The 27928-nt window shown below is 37.3% G+C and overlaps 2 protein-coding genes across 8 annotated transcripts in view; one reads left to right on the top strand and one right to left on the bottom strand.

Annotated features, from left to right (window-relative positions):
* Positions 1–565, bottom strand: part of Tgs1 (trimethylguanosine synthase 1) — a 41784-nt gene extending 41219 nt beyond the window's left edge. Inside the window, exon 1 of one of the 2 annotated variants that reach the window (XM_006537558.3) lies at positions 277–565. Coding sequence is in view for 1 of the 2 variants with exons in the window: in NM_054089.4 (NP_473430.3) it covers positions 277–380 (104 nt within the window). In the remaining variant the exon portion in view is untranslated. The remainder of the gene's footprint in view (positions 1–276) is intronic. The other variant, NM_054089.4, reaches the window with a different exon arrangement.
* Positions 539–26365, top strand: Tmem68 (transmembrane protein 68). 6 transcript variants are annotated; one of them, XM_030253806.1, is made up of 10 exons: positions 547–702; positions 5034–5085; positions 5654–5775; positions 5943–6042; positions 7932–8125; positions 11149–11313; positions 14714–14907; positions 20992–21052; positions 23515–23654; positions 24827–26143. In XM_030253806.1, the coding sequence occupies exons 6-10, from the start codon at positions 11166–11168 to the stop codon at positions 24929–24931; spliced, it is 648 nt and encodes a 215-aa protein (XP_030109666.1). In that variant the 5' UTR covers positions 547–702; positions 5034–5085; positions 5654–5775; positions 5943–6042; positions 7932–8125; positions 11149–11165; the 3' UTR covers positions 24932–26143. The 6 variants fall into 6 exon arrangements, 4 of the variants coding, with proteins under 4 accessions (XP_030109666.1, XP_030109665.1, XP_006538332.1 ...); XM_030253805.1 differs by having other exon boundaries at positions 5654–6042; XM_006538269.4 differs by lacking the exon at positions 7932–8125 and having other exon boundaries at positions 549–702.
* Positions 26366–27928: the final 1563 nt, after the last annotated feature.

Raw genomic sequence — 27928 nt, 5'->3', positions numbered from 1 at the left:
TACCTGGGCCATCTCGCCCGACTCAACCAATGTTGAGATTGGCCCTTCATTTATGGAAACCCGAAATGACACATATAAGGTACCACATTTAAAAAAAAATCAAAATTATATTAATCTTCCCTTTAGTAATTGCAGTAGAACATTCCTTCATGCCCGCGGGGTTTCGAGTTTCTTAGACATCAGGTCATGTGGCTTTCTGGAAAGCCTCTCTCTAACTCTGCGACACCCCCATTCCTGAGCAAGGACAGAAAGTGAGAGAGGACCGTCGCGACTTACTCCACAAATGCCCGGGAGCAGAGGCAAAGGATCTTGTACTCCTCCTCGCGGTCTTCAATGAAGAGCAGCATTTCGGCCACATGGTTCCACTTCTCGCAACACATTTCGTTATCCGGGCTCGCTCTGGTGTTGTCCGCGACTGGGCCGGGCGCTGTTGCTGAAGACAGAAAGGCGTAACTCGCGCGGGCAGAGGAGCGGAACGCGCCTGGGGACGCTCGAGCCGGGAGCCAGCCAGCCGCGCTACCGGAAGCAGCGACAGCAGCTACCGGAAGGGGCGGGGCGACCGACGGTCCTACACCCAATGTGGCTCGGCCTTCTTCCTCTCAGGCAGTTAAAGGAAACCGGCACTACCCGCGTGTCTGCTTCTCCCGGCTCTGCCGCCGACCAGCTGCCGAGGTCGCCGATTTCCTGTGACTTTCTTGTCAGGTGCGTCGAGCTCCCCATGGACTTCTCCATGCTGTTCTAGCCGGTAGCAGGCGTGGTGTCCTGGTCGCGGGGCCCGGAGCGGAAAGCCGGACTAGTTCCCGGCCTCTGCGCCTGCGCCGTGCAGTATATCTACAACTGCAGTATTCCTTCCTTTCATAACTCCTAAATTCAATATACCAGTCTAGATGTGAATTATAGATAGGCATGGTGGTATACACCTTTAATCTCAGACTTGGGAGGCAGAAGCAGACAGATCTCTCTGAGATCAAGGCCAGCTTAGTCTGCAGAGCAAGTCAGGTCCACACAGATGCTGTCTCAAAAATAACTAAATGTCTTACAGCATTATTGGAGAGAGTGACTAGAGTTAGACTATGATGCAGTAGAAGAGTAGTCATTAAAAGAGTAGGGGACTTTAACCAAAAGTAGAAGAGCATTTTTATATTGAAAAACAAAATCTTTGCAAGGTAATGTACATCAGAACCCGGAGAAAGAAGCTTGAACTCAAGGGGTTTTTGTTGTTTGTTTTCTTTTTATTGATAAGTGACACATGGGTGTGAGGAGAAGGCTTATTGGTTATTCGAGTTGGTTAAAGGGACAAAACATTCACGGGTGCATGAAAGTTGTCCTCCGCCTTCACATGCTCACTCATGCATCCTCCCCACAGGGTCAGGTGATTAAAAAAAAACATTTTAAAATTCTTTAAAAAGCCAATGGCATGTAATAATTTTACATATTTCTGGGTCACGGGGCAGCATTTCAGTGCATGTAGAAGATCATGAGAAGATACATTCATGAGAAGATCCGGGGAAACGATATATTTCTCACCTCAGACACTGTTTCTTTGTGTTGGGGCATTCAAACTGTTCTCTCTTAGCTGTTTTTGGATACTCACTTTGTAATCCAGTTTTCCTACTGTGCTTTAAAAGTTAAGTCTTCCTTTTGGCTATGCTCCACACCCACTAAATCACCATGTCTATATACTTCCCTGCACTTGTCCTGACTCGCTGTTAATCTTTGAGATTAACTTCCTTGTATGAGAGACTGATATGGCACCACCCAGAGTTAGTGTGAGACTTCCCACCTCCATTAACAACAGCAAAACCAACCAAACAACCTCACAGACATTCTCAGAGGTTTGTCTCTTAGGTGGTTCTAAACCCATAAGCTGACAGTCAAGAGTAGCAACAACAGTGTTGCTATCTATTCTTCATATGTTTGATAGCCAGTGACTATTCAAGCCCCCCTTTTAATGGGATTATTTGGGTTTTTTGACTACTTAGAAATAAATCTTTTGACTCTAGAAATAAATCTACTGTTCAACTAATAGTTTTTTTTTTTGTTTTTTGTTTTTTGTTTTTTGTTTTTGTTTTTTTTTTGTTTTTTTTGCTTTGGATGTCTGTTCTTTGGAGGGCATAGTTTCCCCTATATTTTCTTTTAATACTTTAAAGGGCAAAATAACATTGCTGCCTTTGTTTAAAAGAAATTGGTGGCAAGAGCGTGGGTTTATTTTTATATTCTGTTTGGTTTCCTTGGTCTACATGTCTTCATGACAGTTCCATGTTCTGGTTACATTGAAGGTGGGTATGGTAATGCCTTCAGCATTATTCTAGGGCTCGGGGTTGCTTTGGACATTTCGTCTTTTGTGTCTCCATGTGAGTTTGGGGATTGTTCTAGTTCTATGAATGTATTTTTCTATTTCTGTGAAATGTCTGATTTTTTTATTAGAATTTTGCTGAATCCAAATACCGTTTTGACTAGTATGCACATCTTAACAACATTAATTTCTCCAAAACAAGAACATGGAATGTTTTCATTTTTTATATCTTCTTAATATTTTGGCCTTGTTTTTTATAACTTTTGTTGTAGAGATCATTCTTTTTCTTTGTTAAAGATATTCTTCATCTCGCTTAGGTTTTGAATGTACACTGTGCTCATAGCTGGAGGTAATATATATCTATATACATTACATATATATACACATATATATACATATGTACACATACACACACATATGTATATACCTGCAGTTTTCACTGAGGCTTACTCTATGAGGTTGTGAATTTTCTAGTGTAGAATTTTCTACTTGATGGCATTCAGATTTTTCAGTTTTGGAGCAGCTTGGGTTTTGGGGTTGACAGTGGTTACTTAACCTATATAGAACTTGGTCCTATTCTTAGTTTTAGGTATCTACCTGAGTCCTAGAATGTACACTTTGTGGTTAAAGGAGACTACTATAATTCTATTAATAAGTTTTCTAAGGAGGTACTAAATAAAGCTATAAAGTCACAAGATGCTAAAACTTATTAGCCGGGTGGTGGTGGCACACGCCTTTAATCCCAGCACTTGGGAGGCAGAGGTAGGCGGATTTTTGAGTTCTAGGCCAGCCTGGTCTACAAAGTGAGTTCCAGGTCAGCCAGGGCTATACAGAGAAACCCTGTCTCAAAACAAAACAAAAAAACAAACAAAAAAACCAAAAAAAACCCCAAAACCTTATTAAAATGTAAACAAGTCTATTGGAGTCAGTGCCTTAAACAAAAACAGCCAAAGTTTCAAACTGTTAATTGGGCCTAAGCAATTTCCTTTAACCTATATGAAAGTTTAAACATTTTGTTTATTAGCAGTGTTAAATACAAAAACAATTTTTGAGGTACAGTTCACAATAATATGTACCATTTTATACTGTGTAGATTAGTGGGTTCCGTCATCCTTACTCTCTAATTCTAGGGTATTTCGTTATCTCTTTGACATTCCCCAGCTCTGGCAACCACTAACTTTTCAAATTACCTTGTTTTGGGTATGACATATCAGTGGACACAAACTGCCTGGCCATTTGTCATTTTGTTTGTTTTTAATTGTTCACTCATGTTGCAGCAGGTCTCTGCTCTCTTGACTGAGTGGTGCTGTATTATATGGCTATATCATTTGTATCCACTCATCAGTTGGTGGGCATCTTAATCTACTTTTCAACTATTATGAATGATTCTGCTACTAATGCACAAGTTTTGGTGTGAATGGTATGTCTTTAGTCTTCTTGGGAATATATGTAGTAGTAGATTTGTTGGGTAATATAGTAACATGTTTAGCTTCTTCAGAAGCTGTCTGTCTGGCCTCTAAAGGCAGTAAATATTGCTATATTGAATTTTAAATGGTCAAATGCTGGTAAATTATGGTTTAACTCATATGGTGGATTTGTTAGTATAGTGACTGAATTTTATTACAACTTTTATTATTTTATTATCAATTTTGATCTTGATTTGATTAAGAAACACCTGGTACATTAGTGAAGCATCCCATTGGCTGTGTCTGAGAGAGTATTTTGAGTATTTTGAAGGGGTTGACCATGGCACTGAATAAAAAGGAGAAAAGCAGAAATCATAGTGACCACTGGCATTCCCTTCTCTGTTTCCTATTTGTTGCCACAGGACCAAGTCTTTTATGCTTCCATACCTTCCTGCCATGATTTCTGATTTCCTTTGAAATCAACCCTTCTTATTGTCATCTGCTTTATTTGTTGGGTATTTGATGGCAGTGATGAGTATTTTAGAGAGAGAATTTATGCAATATATTTGTAGCTATGCCTTCAGTCATTTATGTTTTAACAGAACTTTTAGTGATGAGAAGGGTAACCAATGCAGCGATATAATAAAGTGTAGGTTGAGGAGCTTAATATCTACTGTGTTACCCAGTGCTGCCAAAGAAAAATGCTGTTCATTTCAAGGAGATCAGACCAAGTCCTCTATTAGTCAAAGTATGTGCTCTGTTACAAAGCTATCAGCAAGATAACCTTGGTAACAAGATAGTATTTAATTATTCTTGTGTGAGCGTCTGGTTTATTCTCTTTTATTTACTCCTTTCCTGACTGTCACAAAGACTTTGAGATGGATTTCTTAAAATTATCTAATATTAAATGACGGTTAAACTTCTCTAGATCAGACTTTGTAGCAGTGAACATATGAATGAAGGAAGGAAATCTTACGTAGGTAATTATGTCCTAAGGATAATTTAGTTTTATTATCAAACATCATGATGAATTGACTTGTAGCCTATTATTAAAAGTTAGTAGGAAGTGACAGCCCTTTAGACATCTTACCTTTATACTTCCCTCTTATAGATGTAAATATTTATAGCTGTAGTACAACAGTTTCTTGGGTGGGCCTTAATAGAAGCTGTGCAGAGTAGCCTGAACGTAACTTGTGACATGCTTAGGGCTGTCATTATTTGTTAGACATTTGTGGCTATCTCCTGCCATTATTTCATGGAAATGTAAACTTAAGGGACTAATGATTTTTTTTGGTTTAGTAATATATTTCATTTGTTTATTGTGTTTTCAGAGTATATGCATTGAAGCTAAAGACAAGATATTTGTGTAATTTGTGTAATCTGGTAAGTCAAGTAATTATTTTAGAGAGTGAGCTTATGCAATATTTTTGTAGCTGTGTTTTCAGTCATTTACATTTTACCAGAAATTTTAGTGACTGTAAGATAAAAAGTGCAGTTTTTAATTCTGTAATGTCAAAAGAGCAGATAAACTCTTAGGTAAACCAGCTTCTCTATCAAAGAAACTATCCATGTGGATAAGCCATCATTTCCTAAAGCTCTGGATCACTTTACTGAATCAGACGCTGATGCTTTCCTTTGTGAAGGACACAGTTAGTCCCAGAATAAAGAGTGAAATTTTGAGCTTGGTCGATGGAAGATGTGGGTTAGATTATAAATTTGAGTGGCAATTTCATTCTGTATCACCTTTTCCCTCTTAATTCACAGCTTGCAAGTTATTTCAAAAGCTAAACCCAACACTTCATAATTTTATATAGAAAACCTTATCATTCTCACAGTTAAGTGTTAAAAAACCCTACTTATCTTTGTTATTAAAGATGACTATTTTAGCAAAATAGACTTAACATTTGACTTCATAGTTGTAAAGAGAATGACTGCATCTTTTTCCCTTCAGGCATTGAAGTTGGAACATATGGCAATGAAGAAAGAGACAGGATTTGGGATTTTCATCTAAGAACATGATAGATAACAACCAAACCTGTGCTGCAGGACAGGACTCTGTGCCCTATGTGACCTGTATGATTTATGTGCTTGAGGAGTGGTTGGGTGTGGAGCAATTGGAGGACTATCTGAATTTTGCAAACCATCTTTTGTGGGTTTTCACCCCACTGATACTTTTAATACTTCCTTATTTTACCATCTTTCTTCTCTACCTTACTATTATTTTCCTCCATATCTACAAGAGGAAGAATGTATTAAAAGAAGCCTACTCTCATAACTTGTGGGATGGTGCAAGGAAAACGGTGGCAACTCTGTGGGATGGACATGCGGCTGTTTGGCATGGTAAGCAGGGTACTGCTGTTTCATGGCCTGGCATGTTGCACTGACATTGTTGATTGACTGGGGAGTTATTAAAAATAGACTGGAAGGGATATTTACATGTAGTGGGTATGTATGTCTTTAAGTGATTTTTCCTAAATACATTTATTTCTGTTATATAGTACTCTTGATTACTATAAACTGAAATAAGAAAATTGATAACTTTAAACTGTCAAAACTTCTTGTTTTCTTGCCACATAAAGTCCCAGCTTTCATTGTGACATTTTCATTTGTCTCTGTCAGTTTGTTTTTCATTTGGCGCCCCATTTCTTTTCCTCACTCCATCTCTGCCTCCTGCTGCTCTTCCCCTTTAAGCAGGCCTGCTTCCATTTCACATATGAATGTATATATGTGTGTGTGTGTGTGTGTGTAAACACACACACACACACACACACACACACACACACACACATATTCCATAACTGTCTTTTGCTCCCTCCTTCCTTTGTCCTTTAGACTTCTTCCTCTTCTTCCAGTCCTCTCTTTCTGTTTCATTAGAAACTGCTTTTTCTTGTTGTTAGATATTGATTGATTGATTGATTGATTGATTGATTGATTGTGGAGTTAGAGACTGTTGCAAGCACCTAACATTGGTGGTGGAAACTGAGCTCTGATCTTGTGCAACAGCAGCCAGTGTGCAGAGCTGTCTTCTCCAGCCACTCTTAGTTCTGTTATTTAAGGGTTAGAAATATAGTCCAGCCACCCTGGAATTTACAATCCTTTTTTGGCCTCCTGAATCTTATTGAGATTATGGCAAATACCACCATGCTTGGCTAGAAAAACTCTTTTCATTTTAGTTTTACTTCACAGGATCTCTACATAGCTGTCCTGGAACTCTGTATGTAGATCAGGCTGACTCTAAACTCACAGAGATCTCCTTGCCTCTGCTTTCCAAGTGCTGGGATTAAAAGTGTTTGCCACTGCTATTCTGTTCAGACTAAATTTGATTTTACTAATGTGACATTTTAAAAGAATGAAATATTATAATAGTGAACATTAAATATAAGTTGTGACATTTACCCATTTGTTGTTTGATTCATCTAAGAAATGGGGATGTCTTTCTAGATAGGTGAGGTGACAACAGGCTTCTGTGTAGGAAATATATACGTTTTTTATGACTTGAGAGGCTCTAGTGCTGGACACTTAATGATTGATGGCTATCACGAAAATTACCTCTGATTGTCTGTTTTCAAGGACTTGGTGGTTCTCTTGGCCAATTTTTACTTAATTTTTCAACCAATCTCTTATTTATAAGTGACATGTGTTTGGACTATACAAAAATGCCAAAAATTTGATCCATATGTCCCTCAGTCTATTTTGCTTTCAAACCAGAGTACCTGAAATGGAATAATTTGCAAATAACCCTCAAAGTCTAAGAACATGGGCATATGCCTTCTTGGTGCTGGTGAAAGTCTCTTGGGCACGGCCTAAAAGTGGAGGGGAAGCAGGTACCTAGAAAGAAGGAAAACATAAATGTTATTAGAGCCTGCTGTTTTAAATAATAACTACTAATACATTAGATAGACAACCTGGGATTCATTTACATATTTCCACATGTGCTCATGTTGTCCCCCACCCTTTTACTTCCCTCCCACTCACACAGGCTCTAACAGTTCCTTCACCTTTTCTCTGTATTCCTTTCCCAGTCTCTAGTGACTGCTGTTCCGGCCTGTACTTTTATACGTTTTATTTAAAGATTTAAAACATGTTTTGTGTTTGGCTTATTTTACTTGTTATAATGTTCAGTTGTATCTGTGTATAGCAACAGCTCCTTTGGTTATGTACCCAGTAGTAGAATTGCTGGATTTTATGGTATCAATGGTTCTGTTTTTGTTTTTTTTGTTTTTCCCCAGATTTTCCATATTATTTTCTATAATGGTTGAACTAAATTACAATTTCCCATTCCTCTTCATTGTGACCAGCATTTGAGGTTCCCCACTACCTGGGGATTAAACCTAGGACCTCATAATACTGGTAAAAGCATCCTACCACTGAGCTACATCTCTGCAGCTCTTTGTTATCTTTGACGATAGCCATTATAACTATGGTGAGTGACATTTATTGTGGTTTCAACATGCATTTTTCTGATAATTACTGAAATTTTTTTTCAGCTTATTTGTTGACCATGTATATGTTTACTTTTAAGAAATATACTTAGTCCTTGCTGGGCCATTGTTTATCATCCCAGCATTTAGGAAGCTGTGGCAGGAGAATCATCAGAAGTTCAGGGCTAGACTAGATACAGTGCCATTGACCAAATGAAAAAGAGTCCAAGGAATTGTGCAGCATTGGGAGCATTTGTTCCTCTTGCAGAAGACTCAGGTTTTGTTCTTGGCACACAGATAGTAGCTTATAGTCATTCATGACTGTAGTGTCTGGGAATCTAACAGAGTCTTCTAAATCATCAAGCTTCAGGTAAACATGTGGTATACCAACAACCACACAGACCAAACGTTCATACACATAAAACAAATTAAATAAAAAGAAGGGAAGAGAACTGTTGTTCTTTATACCATTTAACAGTGTTTGGTTTTGTTGTCTTCATTCTTTGAGCCTCTGTTGTATTCTGGATACCAGACTCATCCAATGTGCTGTTTGTGGATGTTTCCTTGCTTTGTAAGTTCCTTTGTTCTAAAGAAGTTTCTTAGCTTTCTGTATCACATAGCCTTCTTAAGTTGTTGGGTCATAGAGTCCCATCTTTTAAAAAAAAAAATCAAATAGCCTATTTTTAAAACTAATTTAGATCCCCAGGAATAAAATTTGCTTCTGCGAGTTTGATCTATTTGTGAGGTGCTGCCCGTCATCTAGCATCCCTAGGAGATCTTATTCTTGTAACTGCTTCAGTGAGTACGTCAGCCTCAGCATATGTTTTAGAGAGGGACAAAACACTGTTGAGACAAAGACAAAACAGCATTTGACAAAGATTTCTATAGACTATTGTTGAACCTCAAACTGGTTTCAGAGTTGAGGTTGTTTTAAAGACAGAATCTCTCTATATAGTCTTAGCTGTCCAAGAGCTTGCTATACAGACCAAGCTGGCCCTGAACTCATAGAAATCCTTCAGCGAGGACAGACTTTGAAATAGACACTTGGTGATATGCATCACTGAAGTATAGGCTGCCATTAAGAAAACTTTCCACTGATATGCTTTTTAGGCTAATGTTCATATTAAAATATAAATCTTTTTTTTTTTACTTGTCAAACACTGCCAAAAACTTTCAACCGCCTTGACTTCTTTAAACCTTACTTCAAGATAGATAAACTTTATGTTCCTTTTCCACTTTACTCCTCAGGAAACAGGTTCAAAGAAATTATTTCAGAGGTACAGGCAGAGGATGTAGTCTTTGACAAGTGGATCTAGCCCCCTGCTTAAAACTGTATACTCCATCTAGCCTGCACTGAGGACTCAGGGTCAGAAGTCATGGCATTGAGCTTTGCAAACAGGAATCATGCTTTGGGTGCTTTGGGTTCTTAATATTTGCTCATTAAATCCCTGTTAGCCAGTACAGGCCTCCGTCCCCTCAGAGTTTTACACAGAGCATTATCTCAGCACATATGTGCCTGTTTCAGAGTTGCACTTCGGTGGTCTTTAAAACAGTGACACTTACTGACATTTATGATACTTGTTAGGAATGTACATCTTCTGCCAACATATATATCACTTAAATTTCAAGATAATATATATCTAGCAATATATCTATATATATAGCAATTTGGATTTAAGACAATTTAGGAAAATTTAAGCACTATACTATATTGGAATTCCAAGGTAGTTTTGGATGTGTATTTATGGCTCAGAGGCAATAAAATATTCAGTACTTAGCCTGCTTTAATATTTTATTATGTTAAGATATTTTGTCTGCATAAGTGATACTTTTTAAAAAGTCGAACTTGTGACATAAATAAAAGGTATTTGTGTCTTTATTTTGATTTTGTTGTACTGAAATTTAATGTGTGCTTTTAAACTTCAGAAACTTTAAAAAAATACCATGATCGTTGTAAAAAGAAAAAAGGTACCTAAAACTTTTTTACTGCTCGAAAATATCCCTATGCTAGGATCTATTCAGTATTTTATATTATAAAATTTACCCTCGGATCATACATATCCTATGATTTTTAAAAAAAACATTCTGTGATTTCCTATAAAATACAAAGAAACACTAAGTTTTAAGTAAGTCACTTTAGTTTGGTGGTAATGAGTGAATGAAGACCCTACCCTCAAGTGGCTAGCAGCCTTTTAGCTCAAACCTTTCACTCAGTTTTTTAAAAAAGCATTCTTCCTGAAAACTGGGAATGGCACTCTTAAAAGCTAGATTTTTAACATTTATTTCCCTTGAAAATTAATATAAAATGGAAAATCCTCAACAGATATTTTATATTTTTTAGAAAGTTAAAAAGTGTGTGTGATAGCTTAACTGCAATAATCACTGTGTGTACTGTAGACCCCTGAGGTACACTGTTGGGCAGATAAGATTCCTAAGAGTATTCAGAGTAGAAGCCTACTTAAGCTAAATATACATCAGCAAGAAAATGTAGGTGCGTTCACAACTAGGCGGTGAATGATTTGTAAGTGAGAAGGATACAAAGCCATGAGCCTGGAGAGGCTGGTTGTCCCCAGCTGCTCAGGCAGCCCTACCCCTAGGCACCTCTCATGAGATGACCCCTTTCTCCATACTTGGCTCTGACTTCTTGTGCCAGTGCAATGCTGGGTTGGATTCTGTCTCCATCCCTGTGCTTGTTCTATCTACCCTTGGCTGCTTCCACTTCTCCAGCAACCCATCACTGAAGGCTACACTCCTTCTTGAGCACTGGCCTCACAACTCTGCTCTGGCTTCGACTCCTACTCCTGGGCCACCTCTGACCTTCCTGGACTCCCAGCACCACTGTGCCAAGCCTCCAATCACGTGACTCGTTTATTCTGTCCTGCCGTATGATTGTAGAACCAAATGATGCTATGTCTAAAAGGAAGGGAAAGGGGGAAGAACTATGGAGAGGAGGAGACAGGACTGGGAAGGCAAAGACAGGTTTTATGTTATATGTTTATTTATCTACAACTTGTCTTTCAAACAGGTTATGAAGTTCATGGGATGGAAAAGATACCAGAAGGAGCTGCACTTATAATTTTTTATCATGGAGCCATCCCCATAGACTTTTACTACTTCATGGCTAAAATTTTCATCCAGAAAGGCAGAACTTGCCGAGTAGTAGCTGACCACTTTGTCTTTAAAATTCCAGGTAAAACTTAACCATGTGTAGTGATCAAACTATGTGGTAGTCTCTCTTTAGTATTGTTTAAAAAGTGTTTTGCCTCTTTAGGATAACAAATTTAAAAAAACATCTAATTATCCAATTTAAGTAATACATCTTTAAAAAAAATAGCCAAAAATGTCACCTACTTTTTGTTTGTTTTAAAGACAGTGTGGCTCTATTGCCTAAACTCACCTTGAGTGGGTAATCCTCCTGTTCTTAGCTTTTCAGAGTCTTGGCTTTCTAAGTGTGGCCACCACTGGTGGCTCTAGCTACACCCACCCACCACCCACCGTCTGTCCCTCTGTCCATCCAACCCTCCCTCCCTACCACCTTTCCTTGACATCACTGGCTCTAATTATTCTCTTCTTCCTCCTTTCTCCTCCTTCCCTTTTCTCCTGCTCCTTCTTGGTCTCCATTCTCCTCTCCTACTTGTCCCTCCTCCCTGTCTCTCTCCCTCTCCCTTTCCCCTTCCCCCGTCTCCTCTTCTTCCTCCTTCTCTTCCTGCTCCTCCTCCTCCTCCTCCTCCTCCTTTCTTTTGCTAGTACTAGGGATTGAATCCTAGGGATGAACATGTTAGGCAAATGCTCTACCACTGAACTACAGGCCTCCAGTCCTATTTCTATTTCTTTTCGTTTATTAACAGAACTTAGTATTTTCTTTTTATTTACTTATTGTTGTTATTGTTATTATTTTTTAAATCTTTTTTTAATAGCCTAGTCAATGTCCCCATCCCGGTCTACTCTGTGACTATTCCTCATCCCATTCTTCCTTACCCATCTCCAAGAGGTTGTTCCCACCCCGTACCCCAGTGTATGATTTGCCCCATGGACTTAAGCTCTTGAGATTGAAGAGTGTTTGTTATGACTTTTTATCTTTTTAAAAAGTTTAGTCAAATTGTTTAAGATAAAATAGTTATTTTTTAAAAAATCATTGAATGAAATAACCCCCACTAAACCTCCCCACTTCCTGGGGCCTCAAGTCTCTCCAAGGTTAGGGGCATCTTCTCTTATTGAGGCCAGACCAGGCAGTCCTCTGCTGTATATGTGTTGTGGGCCTCAGACTAGCTCATGTATGCTGCCTGGTTGGTAGCTCAGTGTTTGAGAGATCTCGGGGGTTCCAGGTTAGTTGAGACTGCTGCTCTTCCTATAGGGTTGCCCTCATCCTCAGCTTCTTTCAGCTTTTCCCTAATTCGACCACAGGGGTCCCTGGCTTCTGTCCATTGGTTGGGTGTAAGTATCTGCATCTGACTTTCAGCTGCTTGTTGGGCTTCTGAGGGCAGCCATGCTTGCTAGGCTCCTGTCTGTAAGCACACCATCAGTAAGAGTGTCAGGCCTTGGAGCCTCCCCTTGAGCTGGATCCCAATTTAAAACAAAGTCTTTTAAAAATTGAGACAGGATCTTGCCAAGTTACCGAGACTGGCTTTTAGCTTAACTTAAGTAATCCTTCTGCCTCAGCCTACCAAGTTGGTGAGACTGCAGACATATATGCCCCAACAGCGGTCTTAAATCTTGAACTTTGTTTATTGTGATAACTGGGGATAGAGTACTCAGCAGGTGCTCTGACCTTGAACTATATCCCTACCCCAAATCTTGAACTTTCAAGTAGAATTTTAAAAAGTGATACATATTTTTGTATATAAGGTAGTTAAGTTTTTGTATTTTTTTTAATGCTGTTAAAGTTTAATAGCAAATCAAAATTGAGAAAAATACACACCTGGTATATTTGTTCACACTATCCTAAAGAGTATGTGCACACATACTTCTCTTCCAGTGTATGATTTGCCCCATGGACTTGAGATTGAAGAGTGTTTGTCATGACTTTATCTTTTTAAAAAGTTTAGTCAAATTGTTTAAGATAAAATAGTTATTTTTAAAAAATCAATGAATGAAATAACTGAGAATAAATCTTACTTTCTTTCATCACTAAATCAGTAGAAACCAGCCAGGAGAGTTGATAGTATGCTCTCTGGAGTAATAAAAGCAAAGCTGGCCCAGGAACCAGACTCAAACTCAGCAGTGAGCTAAGGAACAGTCTACTCCAGTGCCTTCTATACATATGGTTAGTGCTTTAGTATATGTTAAAACATCTGCTTTATGTGTATATGTTAAATCAGATGTAAGGCTTTCCTTTAGAAAGAACGTGATGCCTTTCTGTAGATGGATAACAGAAAGATATTATAATTTCACCATAACTAGCTCTTTTCATTTTTTAAATGGTGTTTTCACATATTTACAAATAATTTTGCAGTTTTATCCCCCCTAAAGAGTTAATGTAAGCATTACCATCTTACAGTGGTTCCTACCCCTGTCAGGTTCTAGAGATTAAATCTAGGCCCTCCACATGCTAACCAGGCACTGATCTACCTCACAACCAAGAACAGTTTTATAATAGGGCCCAAGTGTTTTCCTAACTATTGTTCTCTTATGGAGCACAAGTTTGTTTGTAGCTCATTCTTTTCACAAATAAGAAATGTTTCTAGGTTTTTCAAAATACTTTTTTCTTTATGCTCATTTCATATTTTGACACTGATTTACCTTTAGTCATAATTTTTAGTGCAAGAGAGAAATTTTCTAATTTATGGATGCTCCCTTCCATTTACTCTGAGAAGGAATCTAAGTGAGTGAGGTTTTGGTGCAGAGTAAGCATTATTTAAACTTTAATGACAGTTGTGTTGTTTCAAGGCAATGGGAAGCTCCATTAGTCCATTAGCCAGTCGCACGAACTCTCCACATTCTCAGTCTCCAGCAGGGGAACATGTCACTGACAGTCACAGAAAGTTCCACTGTAGGGTTTTTTTATTAAAATATTTCTTTATTGACAGGATGTCTGTCATGCAAGAGTAGTCACAGCTTGAAAAACTGTATAATATTAAGATTTGGAATCAGCTTTTCTTGAATTAAATTACCTTTCACAGTTGATTTAAAACTCAATATTTGCTGTTGTTATAAAAATTTAATTGTAGCATTAGCATCATCTAACTTTTTTTATTTCAATAGATCTGATTATAGTCTTAGCTAATTTTTGGTATGGCTTAGCATAGTTGGATTTACATTGTCTTAGGTGATTCTTTGTTACAGGATTAGTGGGCGATTAGGTGTTTGGTTGCTGATGAGAAATCATTTCTGATTGTTTTCACATACATGAGAACAGATAGGGCTTGAAATTCAGTGAAAGGCAAAGTAGCCACAGTAAGGAGGAAATTAGTCAGGAAGTAATAAGTAGTAGATGATCAGTAAGCTATGTAAGTCAAGCAGGTCTTATACCTTAGGAACTATTGGCTTAAAGTTTATAAAACGTGTGGGTAGTAAATTGCATAGATCATGAGTTTTGCTCTGAAAGAATTAAACAAGATCAAGATAAATCTTTGTGATAATGTTTTTTACAGGGTTCAGTTTATTACTTGATGTGTTTTGTGCTCTTCATGGACCAAGAGAAAAATGTGTTGAAATCTTGAGGAGTGGTCACTTGTTAGCTATCTCACCGGGCGGAGTTCGAGAAGCCTTACTTAGTGATGAAACCTACAACATCATATGGGGTAATCGTAAAGGCTTTGCTCAGGTTGCAATTGATGCAAAAGTGGTGAGTCATCAAAGTAATTATTCAAGCAAAGCTTACTTGAATTTCAAAGAAATGCTTAAAGAATGAGCCAGACTGTATGAAACCAGGTTCTTTGGTGGTAACAGCACAAAGGTTACTCTATATAAAAACTTGTAGGCATATGTCGAACGATGAGTATTTCGTATGTATGAGAAGCTATCTTAAAAAACAAAAATTTGATCTGGAAATTTGGCAAGTATCTCACGAGGTTTTGTTTTTCAGTTGTAATTTCTACATTATTCTTTGTGAGATTTGTAGTTCTATACACATTATTTCAGATACTCCTTTTTAAATGATGTAATCAGCTCATTCTATGTATTTTAAACCTTTGGTAACCTTGACATGAATGAGTCGCTGTTTTTCATGGTTGAATTTGGTTTTGTAGTTCTTTTATGTGTAATTGGTTTTTATAACAATACATGTACTATGTGACTAATGTCATTTTTCATCAAATGTGGTTAGCTATTTTATAATATGATAAGAAGTGGAAAGTGGTGTAATGAATATTTACAGCACTTTTCAAATGAATTCATCAATAAAATTAATCATCTTTGGGAGATTTACTGTAGATAATTGCTCTTCCTAGACCAAATGTTAAGAATGTGCTTTTGCTGGTTGATGGGTTTTTTTGGTTGTCTTTTTGCCCTTGAAAAGTTTTTCCCCATATGGCACTTTATCCTAAGGACATTGTAGTCCCTTGCTGGACTCTTTTTTTTTTTTTAATATTTTTTATTAGGTATTTTCTTCATTTACATTTCCAATGCTATCCCAAAAGTCCCCCATACCCTCCCCCCAAGTCCCCTACCCACCCACTCCCACCTTTTGGCCCTGGCGTACCCCTGTACTGGGGCATATAAAGTTTGCAAGTCCAATGGGCCTCTCTTTCCAGTGATGGCTGACTAGGCCATCTTTTGATACATATGCAGCTAGAGTCAAGAGCTCCAGGGTACTGGTTAGTTCATAATGTTGTTCCACCTATAGGGTTGCAGATCCCTTTAGCTCCTTGGGTACTTTCTCTAGCTCCTCCATTGGGGGCCCTGTGATCCATCCATTAACTGACTGTGAGCATCCACTTCTGTGTTTGCTAGGCCCGGCCTAGTCTCACAAGAGACAGCTATATCTGGGTCCTTTCAGCAAAATCTTGCTAGTGTATACAATGGTGTCAGCGTTTGGATGCTGATTATGGGATGGATCCCCGGATATGGCAGTCTCTAGCTGGTCCATCCTTTTGTCACAGCTCCAAACTTTGTCTCTGTAACTCCTTCCATGGGTGTTTTGTTCCCAATTCTAAGAAGGGGCAAAGTGTCCACACTTTGGTATTCGTTCTTCTTGAGTTTCATGCGTTTAGCAAATTGTATCTTTTTTTTTTTAAAGATTTATTTATTTATTTATTTATTTATTTATTTATTTATTTAATGTATGTGAGTACATTGTTACTGTCTTCAGACACATCAGAAGAGGGCATTGGATCCCATTACAGGTAGTTGTGAGCCACCATGTGGTTGCTGGGAATTAAACTCAGGATTTCTGGAAGAGCAGTCAGTGCTCTTAACCTCTGAGCCATCTCTTCAGCCCTAGCAAATTGTATCTTATATCTTGGGTATCCTAAGTTTCTGGGCTAATATCCACTTATCAGTGAGTACATATTGTGTGAGTTCTTTTGTGGATGATGCCCTCCAGGTCCATCCATTTGCCTAGGAATTTCATAAATTCATTCTTTTTAATACCTTGCTGGACTCTTATTCTTTCCTCCACACTTAGAGGTTGAGTCAGCTGCAATAACTTTCAGTGTTCAGGTTGCTGTCTTTGGTTTTACTGTGTATCATTTAAATATAGACTGTTGTCTAAATAAATATAAACTGGTGTCTAAAAAAGAAAGATTGTGAGTAATTCACCCTAACCAAAGAATAATGTCTAAATAGGAATGGATATTTTTGTGTTTGAATTATGACTTTACAATTAAACAAAATTCTCTAAAGAGCTCAGTGGTTCTTTTCTCTCCTGTACCTATGCATATGCTTATACGTGACTGCTAGAGGTCAGTGCTATAGTGCTTTAATGTGGGTTCCTAGTTAAATTAATCTACTTCCTGACTTTTTAAATACATGTGCTCAAACAGTAAAGATTATAAGTTCTTTAAGTACAGGATTTTTATATTTAATTCTTTAGTGCATTATCTACTTTGAGTAGGGTTTATTTATTTGTTGAATTAATTTTTTTGTCTTTAAACACAGATTACTTAACCCAGTAAAAAGCTTTTTAATTAATTTATGCATTTTTGTGTTAGTTAATAAAGAAAACTGACTGATAACATTTTACTCATTTTTAAAGAGTTTTATAAGCACAGAACTACAGATTGTAATTATATAGAGCTGTGCTAAATTAAGAATAGTCAGTGTAATATTTTAATGCAAGAATAACTAAAATTCTAATGTAAAAACAAAGCATTGACTCAGTTTCTCTAAGTTTATATTTTGAAAGATTTGTTTTCATATAAATTTCAGATAAAGATAATAAAAATATCTTTGAATCTTATAAATTTGTCATGGAATCTTAATTGTTCATTCTTATGTTTGTAGTTTTAAGGAGGCTATTGCTTAGGAGACCTAACAGAGAGAAAGGACAAAAGAACTTGAATCCAAAAGAACAAGAATTCAGATTCTTGAATTTCTTGGAAACTTTTAAAGATAATCTAGATAATTCAATTAAGTTTTTTTTTTATAAAATTCCAAAAAAAATTGAGAAATAGCCCTCTATACATTTAAATCAAGTACAAAATTTTAATGTTATGAATTTGCTAATCACATTATAAGTCTGATAACTAGTGTGTAGCACTTTTGAGGTTCGTGTCAGGACTCTACATGGTAAGGAAATGACATGAGTAATATTCTAATACAGTGCTTCTTAACCTGTGGATTGCCTGAGGCCATTGGAAAACAAAGATGTTTACCTTAGAGTTCATAGTCGTAACCAAATTATAGTTACAGAGGACAATGAAAATAATTTTATGGCTGGGGTCATCACAATACTAGGAACTGTATTAAAGGGTCGCAGCGTTAGGAAGGTTGAGGATCACTGCTCTAGTTTTATAGATGAGGAGGCTCAGGCAGACAGAGACGGAAGGTGGAAGAGATCCTGACTATTCACAGTGAGTGCAAACATCAGAGACTGAAGGAGTCTTCTAGAGATGTGAGGAAAACTTTTCAATAAAATATTTACATAGTTGATAAATGACATCTATCCCTTAATGGACTAAGCCAACGTTCCATAAACGATGAGAAAACACTTGAAACTCCGAATGTAAGACTAGCTCCATTCAAAAAGGGACTGCTTGGTTGAGTCTGTAACTCAGTGGTAGAGTATTTGCTTAGCATGTGCCAGGCTTTGAGTATGATTCCCAACAGTATCCCTCCCCCCAGCATAATTTAAAAACTAAACTGGACATACTAAAAGGAACTAAAGTGGGAATTGAGTTGTAGTTCATAAAATATCATCAGAAAATATGTAAAGGTCATTTGTATGGACAGACTTTTATACGTACCAAGTACTACTCGTAGTTTGTGAATTCCTAAAGATTCTATTTAGGTAGCTTCATATATAGGTTGAAGAAAAATTAGTTTATTTAATTGAAAAAAAAAACAAACGTAAAAGAAAGGAACATTGTATTTAGCAATTATTTATTTATGCTAGTATACTTTATCCATAAAAGCTTTTGAGATAAAGGTAATTACTTCTTTCCAGTTTTCATATGAAGAAACTATGGCTTAGGTTTGGTAAGCAACTTGTTCAGTGTTTCCTATACTTTAAGTAACAGAAATAGGACTCTAAGCCCATGCTAAACCGATGCCCCCAAAATACATATATATGGATACAGAAATTATAAATTCTTGATTGCCAGTGCAGCTGTCTAATGTACAAGCATGTAAAAGAAAAGTGCTAAATGACTGTACAACATCAAATTGTAGAATGCTTGATGAACTTAAAAACAGGAGGTTGAGATTACAACATGGAAGATCGAGCCAGCTAGGACAACCTTTCTTCTATGACGTGGCTTCTAGAATGCTGTGCTCCAGATGTTTAGCTTGTTAAGCAGAGTCATCTTGATGAAGTGCACACTTTAATACAGGCTTTAGGAATCATGCTGGTCTGTAGACATGGCCAGTTGCACTCAAGGGAGAACACAGTATATCTGTGAGCTGAAAGGCTTTCTCTTCCTTCTGTGCATTCTGAGTTCTGGAAATGTAGCTTTAAAAACATTAGAATTTTATCTATTTTATTTTACAAAACTTGTAATGTCTTGGGTAATAGTGGATTTTTTTACTAAAGAAAATAAATCAGTGTCCATTACCATCTTCATACAGTAGTTTCATGAATTAACCACATCAAATTTTACATTCTTCACTTGTCATCTTTGTCTGCATTCTCTAGTGTTAAGACAACTGCTGCCTGTTTCTGACCTCTGTATTTACAGAGCATAGTTCATTAGAAGTCTTCCTGTTATGTATCCATTCTCTCTTTAGTTTATCCATAACTCTTTTATCTTATCTATTCCAAGTACTTTTCTAAGTGTGAGGGATACAGCAGTGAGCGAAACATGTATTAGGTGTCCCTGAATGTAGTAGAAGGCTTTCCTGTGGTAGGAGGAGAGAGACAGCAAGTGATCAGCTAGTTCAATGTGAGGATGCATTTTTATGAAGTTTATCCTTGTGTTTTCTAGTCTCTAAAACTAAATGAAAAAGATTTAGACTATCATGATCGAAAACCCTGCTTATAAAATATATATATGCATACACATATATGTAGTTTTATCTTTGAAACATTTTGTTCAGTATATTTGTTTATTAAAGTATTTTATTCAATTTTGATATATTTACTGTTTACAATACCATAACTTTCCTATATTATACTTTATGATATTTCATTACTTTCTGACATTTACCTAATACTTCTATTATTAAATATCACATTTAATCATTGATGTTCATGGAATGTCCTATAAACTTGTTATTTAATTTCATTAATTTATATACTTTTTGTTTGTTTGTTTGTTTGTTTGTTTGTTTTGAGACAGGGTTTCTGTTTATAGCTCTGGCTGTCCTGGAACTCACTTTGTAGACCAGGCTGGCCTTGAACTCAGAAATCTGCCTGCCTCTGCCTCCTAAGTGCTGGGATTAAAGGTGTGTGCCACCACGCTCAGCTCAATTTATATACTTTTAAAAAATTCTTATATATACTTTTCATTGATACTGAACATCTTAAATTTAATGGTCTCATGAAAATGAGTTACTAATTCCACGAGACCAACTTACTGAAATTTATCATTTAATTTATATAAAATTTCCCTTTGTCTTAGTTACTTTTCTCTTTCTCTCACCAAATGCCATGATAAAGATAGCTTGTAAAAAAAAAAAAAAAAAAAAAGCATTTAATTTTGGACTCACAATTCCTGAGGGATATAGTCCATAACCATCCTGGCAAGGAGAATTCACATCTGATCCATGAGCTGGAGGCAGAGAGAGCTGACTGACTCAAAGTGTGGGCCTTTTGACACTTCAGAGTCCTCCCTCAATATCACACCTCCTCCAACAAGGCCACACCTCCTAATTCTTCCCAAGCAGTTCTGTCAACTGGGGACTGAGAATTCAAATTTATGAGCTTAGAGGGGTCATTCTCACTAACCACCACACCCCTTCAAAGTGTCTTCATCTTGTAACTTCTGAAATGAGCATATTATTTAGGAACTAGTAAAACTAATTTACCATATTTGTTTTATTTAATGAAATCATTGAGTATTAAAATCTTTGAGTTTCTAGGATTTATCTATAAGGAAAATTGGTAGGTGAATTATTTTTGTGCTCCAACTAGAGGATAGCCATTCCAATTTATATTTCATAAATGATCAAGTCAAATTTAGTTTGATAAATCACACTACCTTACATATGCCTTTAGTGTTAAAATCTATTTTTAGGATTTCAAATGTGCCCTCAAAAAAGTTGCCTTAGTGAGTCAATGGAGACCTTAAGTGGACTTATTTATTTACTTTTTAATTTAAATTCTTTTCTTTAGCCCATTATTCCTATGTTTACACAAAATATTCGAGAAGGATTTAGATCACTTGGAGGCACAAGTAAGTTCTCATTCATATGGTTTTTAATTATAGTGTAATACATAAAACATTTGGGGGTTTGAACCCCATTAGGAAAACTTTTGATTTTTTTTGTTTTTGTTTTTGTTTTGAGACAGGGTCTCGCTGTATGGTTCTGGCTATCCTAGAACTTACTGTATAGATCAGTCTGGCCCTAAATTCAGAGATGCCTCTGCCTCTGCCTCTCTGCCTCTCTGCCTCTCTGCCTCTGCCTCTCTGCCTCTCTGCCTCTCTGCCTCTCTGCCTCTCTGCCTCTCTGCCTCTGCCTCTCTGCCTCTGCCCCTCTGCCTCTGCCTCTCTGCCTCTCTGCCTCTCTGCCTCTCTGCCTCTCTGCCTCTCTGCCTCTCTGCCTCTCTGCCTCTCTGCCTCTCTGCCTCTCTGCCTCTCTGCCTCTCTGCCTCTCTGCCTCTCTGCCTCTCTGCCTCTCTGCCCCTCTGCCCCTCTGCCCCTCTGCCCCTCTGCCTCTCTGCCTCTCTGCCTCTCTGCCTCTCTGCCTCTCTGCCTCTCTGCCTCTGCCTCTCTCTGCCTCTGCCTCTGCCTCTCTCTGCCTCTGCCTTCTGCCTCCTGCCTCCTGCCTCCTCCTGCCTCTGCCTCTTGAGTACTGGGGTTAAAGACATGCACTACTATTCCTGGTGACTTTTGAATTATTAATTTTAGAAATGAATATTTTGATACTGTTCTATATAAACTCTAGGGATAATTGGTTCTAAGTAATGGCAGTTATTATTTTGTAGGGACTGGGCATTGAGACTGTTTATTACCCTGTAGCCAGACTAGCTTCAATTTTGTAATTTTCATGCTTCAGCCTCCTGAGTTCCTAGAAGATACTATGTTTTGTTAAGAGTATTCTATACATACTAACATTTATTTGAATGGGCATTTTAAAACTTAAAAGTTATTCATCTAATATATTGTGTATACTATCAACTAAGGAAATTACCTTTAAGGTTGGATGACCTACTAATAAGGTTGTCATCACAGAAAATAGAAGATGGAGATGTCATTTGCTTTGGTTTATTCTATTATTTTACATTGATAAGTTCTTTTATCTGTCTTTAGATTACTAATTAAAAGTTCACTTTTAATATGGTTGTAGGGATAAAATTAGGATGTTTTTTTTTTTAATGTGTCTTATTTTGGAATGTTTAGCATGTTTTCTACCTGTGATTTATATATTATGTTCAGTTGATTGTATTTTATCTAACTGTTGCTATTCTTATCCACATAGAAACCCTTTTGCAAGCCTTCAATTCCTATTGTTTTAACTCATTTTTTTATACCTAACTTTTAAATTTAATTTTCTGTTATTCTTTTTTATATTAGTAAATCAGAAGTTATTACACAAATTCTGTTTGTTTGGCTGCTTTTCAATTTTACTTAATTTTAAAGTTCAGTATCTCAATTAGTGTTTTTATTTTAACATTCATTCATTCATTCATTCATTTTTGAGGCAGAGCTCACTGTTGTGACCCTAGCTGGTTTGGAACTTGTTATGTAGACTAGCCTGTCCTTGACCTCAGAGCTCCACTTACTTCTGTCCACCTCTTCACCAGTGTTGGAATAATAGTTGTATATTACTACGCCTGGCTAACTCATTTTTTTTTGAGTGTTGCTTTGGGTGTGATAGTAAAGTTTGTGTTTTTCTATGTAATCAGTGTTTTCAGTACATAACTGTGTATTTCATGAAACTTACCTTTTCCCATTTCATTGATGAAGTTTTTGATTTTTAATCTCCTCCACTTACTTATTTTTAACACATTTAAAGTCATTCCTGCTGAGTTTGAAACCCAGTCATATCTAGTAGGCCAGTGCAAGGTTTCTGCATGAAGTCCTGTCTTGTCTTTGTCTGTTGTACATGTACATCACGTGCTGTGCACCCTGAACATTTCAGCTGCCAGTTCTTGCTCATTAGCCTCTCCTGTGCAGTGATAGTAAGTGGTTAGTCTTCTAATAGTCTTATATTTTTAACATGTTACTTGGTCTTTTAATGAATATATTTAGTTTTTCTTTTCCTTTTCCTTTTTGATTTATAAAAAACAATAACAAAGTACTGAAAGTTGTTTTATGTCCCTTCAACAGTCTCTAGGGTCCATCCTTATGAGCACATTGCACCAGTGTGCTGCATTTGTTACAACTGATGAAAAGCTTACTTTTAAGAAATGCTGTGCTAGTCATGTAGCTCAGTGACTGAGCACTTGCCTAGCATGTAGGAGGCACTGGTTTCAGTGTCCATGCCTCCGCCCCCCCCCCCCCCCAATCCTACACACACACACACATACACACACACACACACACACACACACACACACACACACACACACTAATTGCTAAGAATTGATATTTTCTCCACCTTCCTGTAAGTCTTGTGTAATTACTTAGAAAGTTTATAGTTATATGCATAGTGTTTTTGGCCAGTAAAAATGATTTTGCTTACTTTAAAACAGGATTATTTAAGTGGCTTTATGAAAAATTCCGCTATCCATTTGCTCCAATGTATGGAGGTTTTCCTGTAAAGTTGCGGACCTTCTTAGGTGATCCCATACCATATGACCCAAAGGTAACAGCAGAAGAATTAGCCGAAAAGGTAATTTGTGTTTTCTTTCTCAGTATTAGGGCAGATTCTGTTTTAAATTATTTGAAATTTTATTGTTTGTGTATTATATATGAGAAATTATCAAACAGTGATTTTGCCCCATTGGAAACATTTGGTCTAGTGACATTTTTAATGACATTAGTTTGGATAGGGGTACTACACACAATTAGTGTTTAGAAAGCAGGGATTGATTTCTAGGCTTCTGTAGGAAATCTAGAAATACCTTTCTATATCTGAAATTTTAATTTTAGAACTAGGGTTAAGGAAAAAGGCAGAATTGATGATAAACACTTAGAAGTCAGGTATTGTGATTGTGGAGGCTTTAAAGTTTACAAGGTAGACAGGTAAGAAAACATCATTTGAGTAGTGAGTTTTTAAATGTTAGAGTAATTAGTAATCTTTAGATGAAGAATCCTGAGAATGAGAAAAGACTACTCAACTTGGAATTAAGATTTGAAAGAGTCTAAAACAATGAAAGGGAGCCATAAACACTGTGTTGTTGAATAACCTAGAGAGAAAGATGCATATAGGCTTCTATAGTTGCTGTTTTGTCATACTAGGTATCAAAGCCAGAGCCTGGCTCATGCTAGGCCTGTGCTCTACCACTGGACCACATTCCGTGCATATTTGTGTTTTGATTATAACTTTTATACCACTCTTTATATACTACATTAGTGGGACTCATTTAAAACATTTTCAATTACGATAGAAAATACGTAGAATTGCTGGGCATGGTGGTGCACCATTAATGTGCCATTAATCCTTTGTGGGTGAGAGGATCTCTGAATTTGTGGCCAGGCTGCTTTACATAGTGAGACCCTGTCTTAATCAAAACAAAATGAAACAAAACAAACCCAGCTATACTTACAGTTCAGTTCTGCCAAATACATCCATGTTGTTCAACAAAAGATAAGATTTTTACCATGAAAAACTGGGTTTATTCCCATTGAACACCATCTTCCCATTTTGTCCTCTACTAGGCCCCTGACAAAGCCCTGAAACCTGAAATGCTAAAATTGCTAGAAGAAAACACAGGCAGTGCACTGTGAGACATGGGTGTGAGAGAGAGAAGTGCTTCTGCAAGTAGTATTGCATGAACATCCTACAAGATGATCTGAACTGAGGCTGAACCAATAGCTGCTTTCCTTTTGTTTCCTAAATAGACCAAGAATGCTGTTCAAGCTTTGATTGACAAGCACCAAAGGATACCGGGGAACATTAGGAGTGCTCTGCTGGACCGCTTTCATAAAGAGCAGAAGGCTCATTAGCAGATAGCTTAATGTGTCTGCAGTGACAAGTTTGCATCTGTGGTACTGTCTTGTAGGTTGTATATTGATTAGTGTTTTTAAAACGTTGTGCTAATGAACATCTTTCTTTAGAACTTAAACTTTATATGGTTAATCTTATCCTTTCAATCAGTTGTGTCAAATTTAATAAGTAGCTCATCATTTGCTTGACTCAGCAAATGATCATGTTGCATTTGCAGTTTTTTTAGTAGTATATGATAAGCACAGAATCTTAGAGTTAAGTCTTCCTTGGTATCCGCAGATTAGGTCAGGCAGACTTTACTAAATCATGTTTCTTATGTTTGTGTCTGTTGTGCCAATATGATAGTAGGGTGTAGCACTTGCTTAATTAAGATGAGTGATGCCTTTATGTATCTGTCCTTCATTCCATTCACAACTGCTGGCAAGTTGTGGAACTCTTTTGCACCTCAATGATTTATGTTAAGCATGCTAATACTGTGCTGATGAACATTATTTTAAGTTGCTTATATCTACTGTGATATATCCATATATGATAGATATCTGTAGTGAGAATCTATAATTGAATTGATTCCTAAATCCTCTAGGAGTTATGTATATAATTTTGTCCATTGGATGTTGAAACTACTCCTTCAGGTATGATGTCCAGTTGCCAAGCACATTGAAAGAGATGTACTATTTTATAAATCAAATCATTGTTATTTGTAGTATTTATTAACCGAATTGTTTAGTATTTATTTTAAATAAGTATCTAAGGAAATGTATAGGATGAGTTGTCAGCACAGTGTTTTATGGTGTAAAGACAAAATCATGGGCATGCTCTGCAGTTCATGTTAGAAGTGGGTTCTAGGCTAAGGAATAACATGCTAAGACAGCTCTGGTCTCGCTCAGTATCCGGGCTCTCTTCCTGTGCTTTGCAGCCAGTAACGTGGTTATTATTTTAATAAAACGTACTTGAATGATAAACTTCTGTAAACATGGAGCTCTCTGAAAATGTAATTGCTTTTGATTTGTTGTCTTTTTGAAAACTTATTTTAAAAGTATTTAAACAACAAAGTATCATAAGCTCACTGCAGTATGTCTGTCTCCTACCACCTTTGTATACTTGGGTTTTATATGGACTTTTTAACTACAAGTGTTTATTTATGACATATATAATGTATATAGAAATGATGTGAAAATAAAGCTGAATTGCACCTCCTTCTCTAGTAAAAATGTTATTCTTGAGATTCTTCAAAATTGTCTCCATACGTCTCAGTAGTCATTTCTTTTGACCACAATAAATATGTGGTATACGTCCTATGTAGTCTGTATATTTCAGGGACAACTTCAGAGAAAGGAGCCAATTTGCTGCCACTCCCTCTCACTTTAGTAAATGGTACTTGGTTCAAAGCTGTTAAATATTTCCAAAATGAAGGAATAAAAGTCTATAAAATGAACAAGAAAACTATTTTTGGAGAATTAGTTGGTTCTAAAGATTGAAGAAAGAGTGCCATTTGTTGCTAATGTTGGAAAAGTGGTCATTTTCCAAGTGTTTAAGTATTACTGTTCTATTTCAAATGATTTTAGGCCCCCGGTATTCTCAATGTCAAGAGTCCCATCCTGACTGATAGCTTTGTCTCTGTGGTACTTGAACTTCAGTCCCCTTTGTAAGATGCAGGGACTGAGACTTGATGTAGATATGGAGATCATGATGGTGCTGGTGGGGGTGGTGGGGGTGGTGGGGGTGCATTAGGAGCCTGACATGGTGCAAACATGAAGGGACTTTGGAAACTTGACTGTGGTCTGTTTTGCAGAGAGAAGTTTCAGACTCTTTTAAAACTGTCTATTTAGAAAAAAGAATCTTAAACGTTTCAATATTGCACTCATAGTAGAACCACCCCTTGTATTCCACCTATAGTCCAATCAGGAATTATTAGCATGTCACTTTGTGTGGTTTTCTTCACAGGCTCTTTCCCTCAGTCCACATGCATATCTAAGGGCTTGGTTTGGTTGTTTTTCTTCCTCCTCCTCCTCCTCCTCCTCCTCCTCCTCTTCTTCTTCTTCTTCTTTTCTCTCTCTGTCTCTCTCCCTCCCTCTCTCCCTTCCTTCCTTCCTTCCTTCCTTCCTTCCTTCCTTCCTTCCTTCCTTCCTTCCTTCCTTCCTCCCTTCCTCCCTTTTTTCCTCCTAAACAATGAGCAATAAACAAGGAAATTTGTATCAATATAATACATTTATGTACAGACCATACATTAGTTTTCATGGCCTATCAAGATGGCTTAGCAGGTGTCTTTTTTTAAATTGGGTATTTATTTCATTTACATTTCCAATGCTATCCCAAAAGTTCCCCACATGCTACCCCACCCACTCCCCTACCCACCCACTCGCACTTCTTGGCCCTGGCGTTCCCCTGTACTGAGGCATATAAAGTTTGCACAACCAATGGGCCTCTCTTTCCACTGGCCACTTTCGACTAGGCCATCTTCTGATTCATATGCAGCTAGAGACACGAGCTCAGGGCGGGGGGGGGGGGGGGTGTATTGGTTAGTTCATATTGTTGTTCCACCTATAGGGTTGCAGATCCCTTCAGCTCCATGGGTACTTTCTCTAGCTCCTCCATTGAGGCTCCTGTGATCCATCCAATAGCTGACTGTGAGCATCCACTTCTGTGTTTGCTAGGCCCTGGCATAGTCTCACAAGAGACAGCCATATCTGAGTCCTTTCAGCAAAATCTTGCTAGTGTATACAATGGTGTCAGAGTTTGGAAGCTGATTATGGGATGGATCCCCGGATATGGCAGTCTCTAGATGGTCCATCCTTTTGTCTCAGCTACAAACTTTGTCTCTGTAACTCCTTCCATGGGTGTTTTGTTGCAATTCTAAGAAGGGGCAAAGTGTCCACACTTTGGTCTTCGTTCTTGGTTCTTCTTGAGTTTCATGCGATTAACAAATTGTATCTTATATCTTGGGTATTCTAAATTTCTCCACTAATATCCAATTATCAGTGAGTACATATTGTGTA

This window comes from Mus musculus, chromosome 4, assembly GCF_000001635.26.
Source record: "Mus musculus strain C57BL/6J chromosome 4, GRCm38.p6 C57BL/6J".
Classification (NCBI taxonomy): Eukaryota; Metazoa; Chordata; class Mammalia; order Rodentia; family Muridae; genus Mus; species Mus musculus.
The sequence above is the reverse complement of the archived record's forward strand: the minus strand, read 5'-3'. Positions and strand labels throughout refer to the sequence as shown.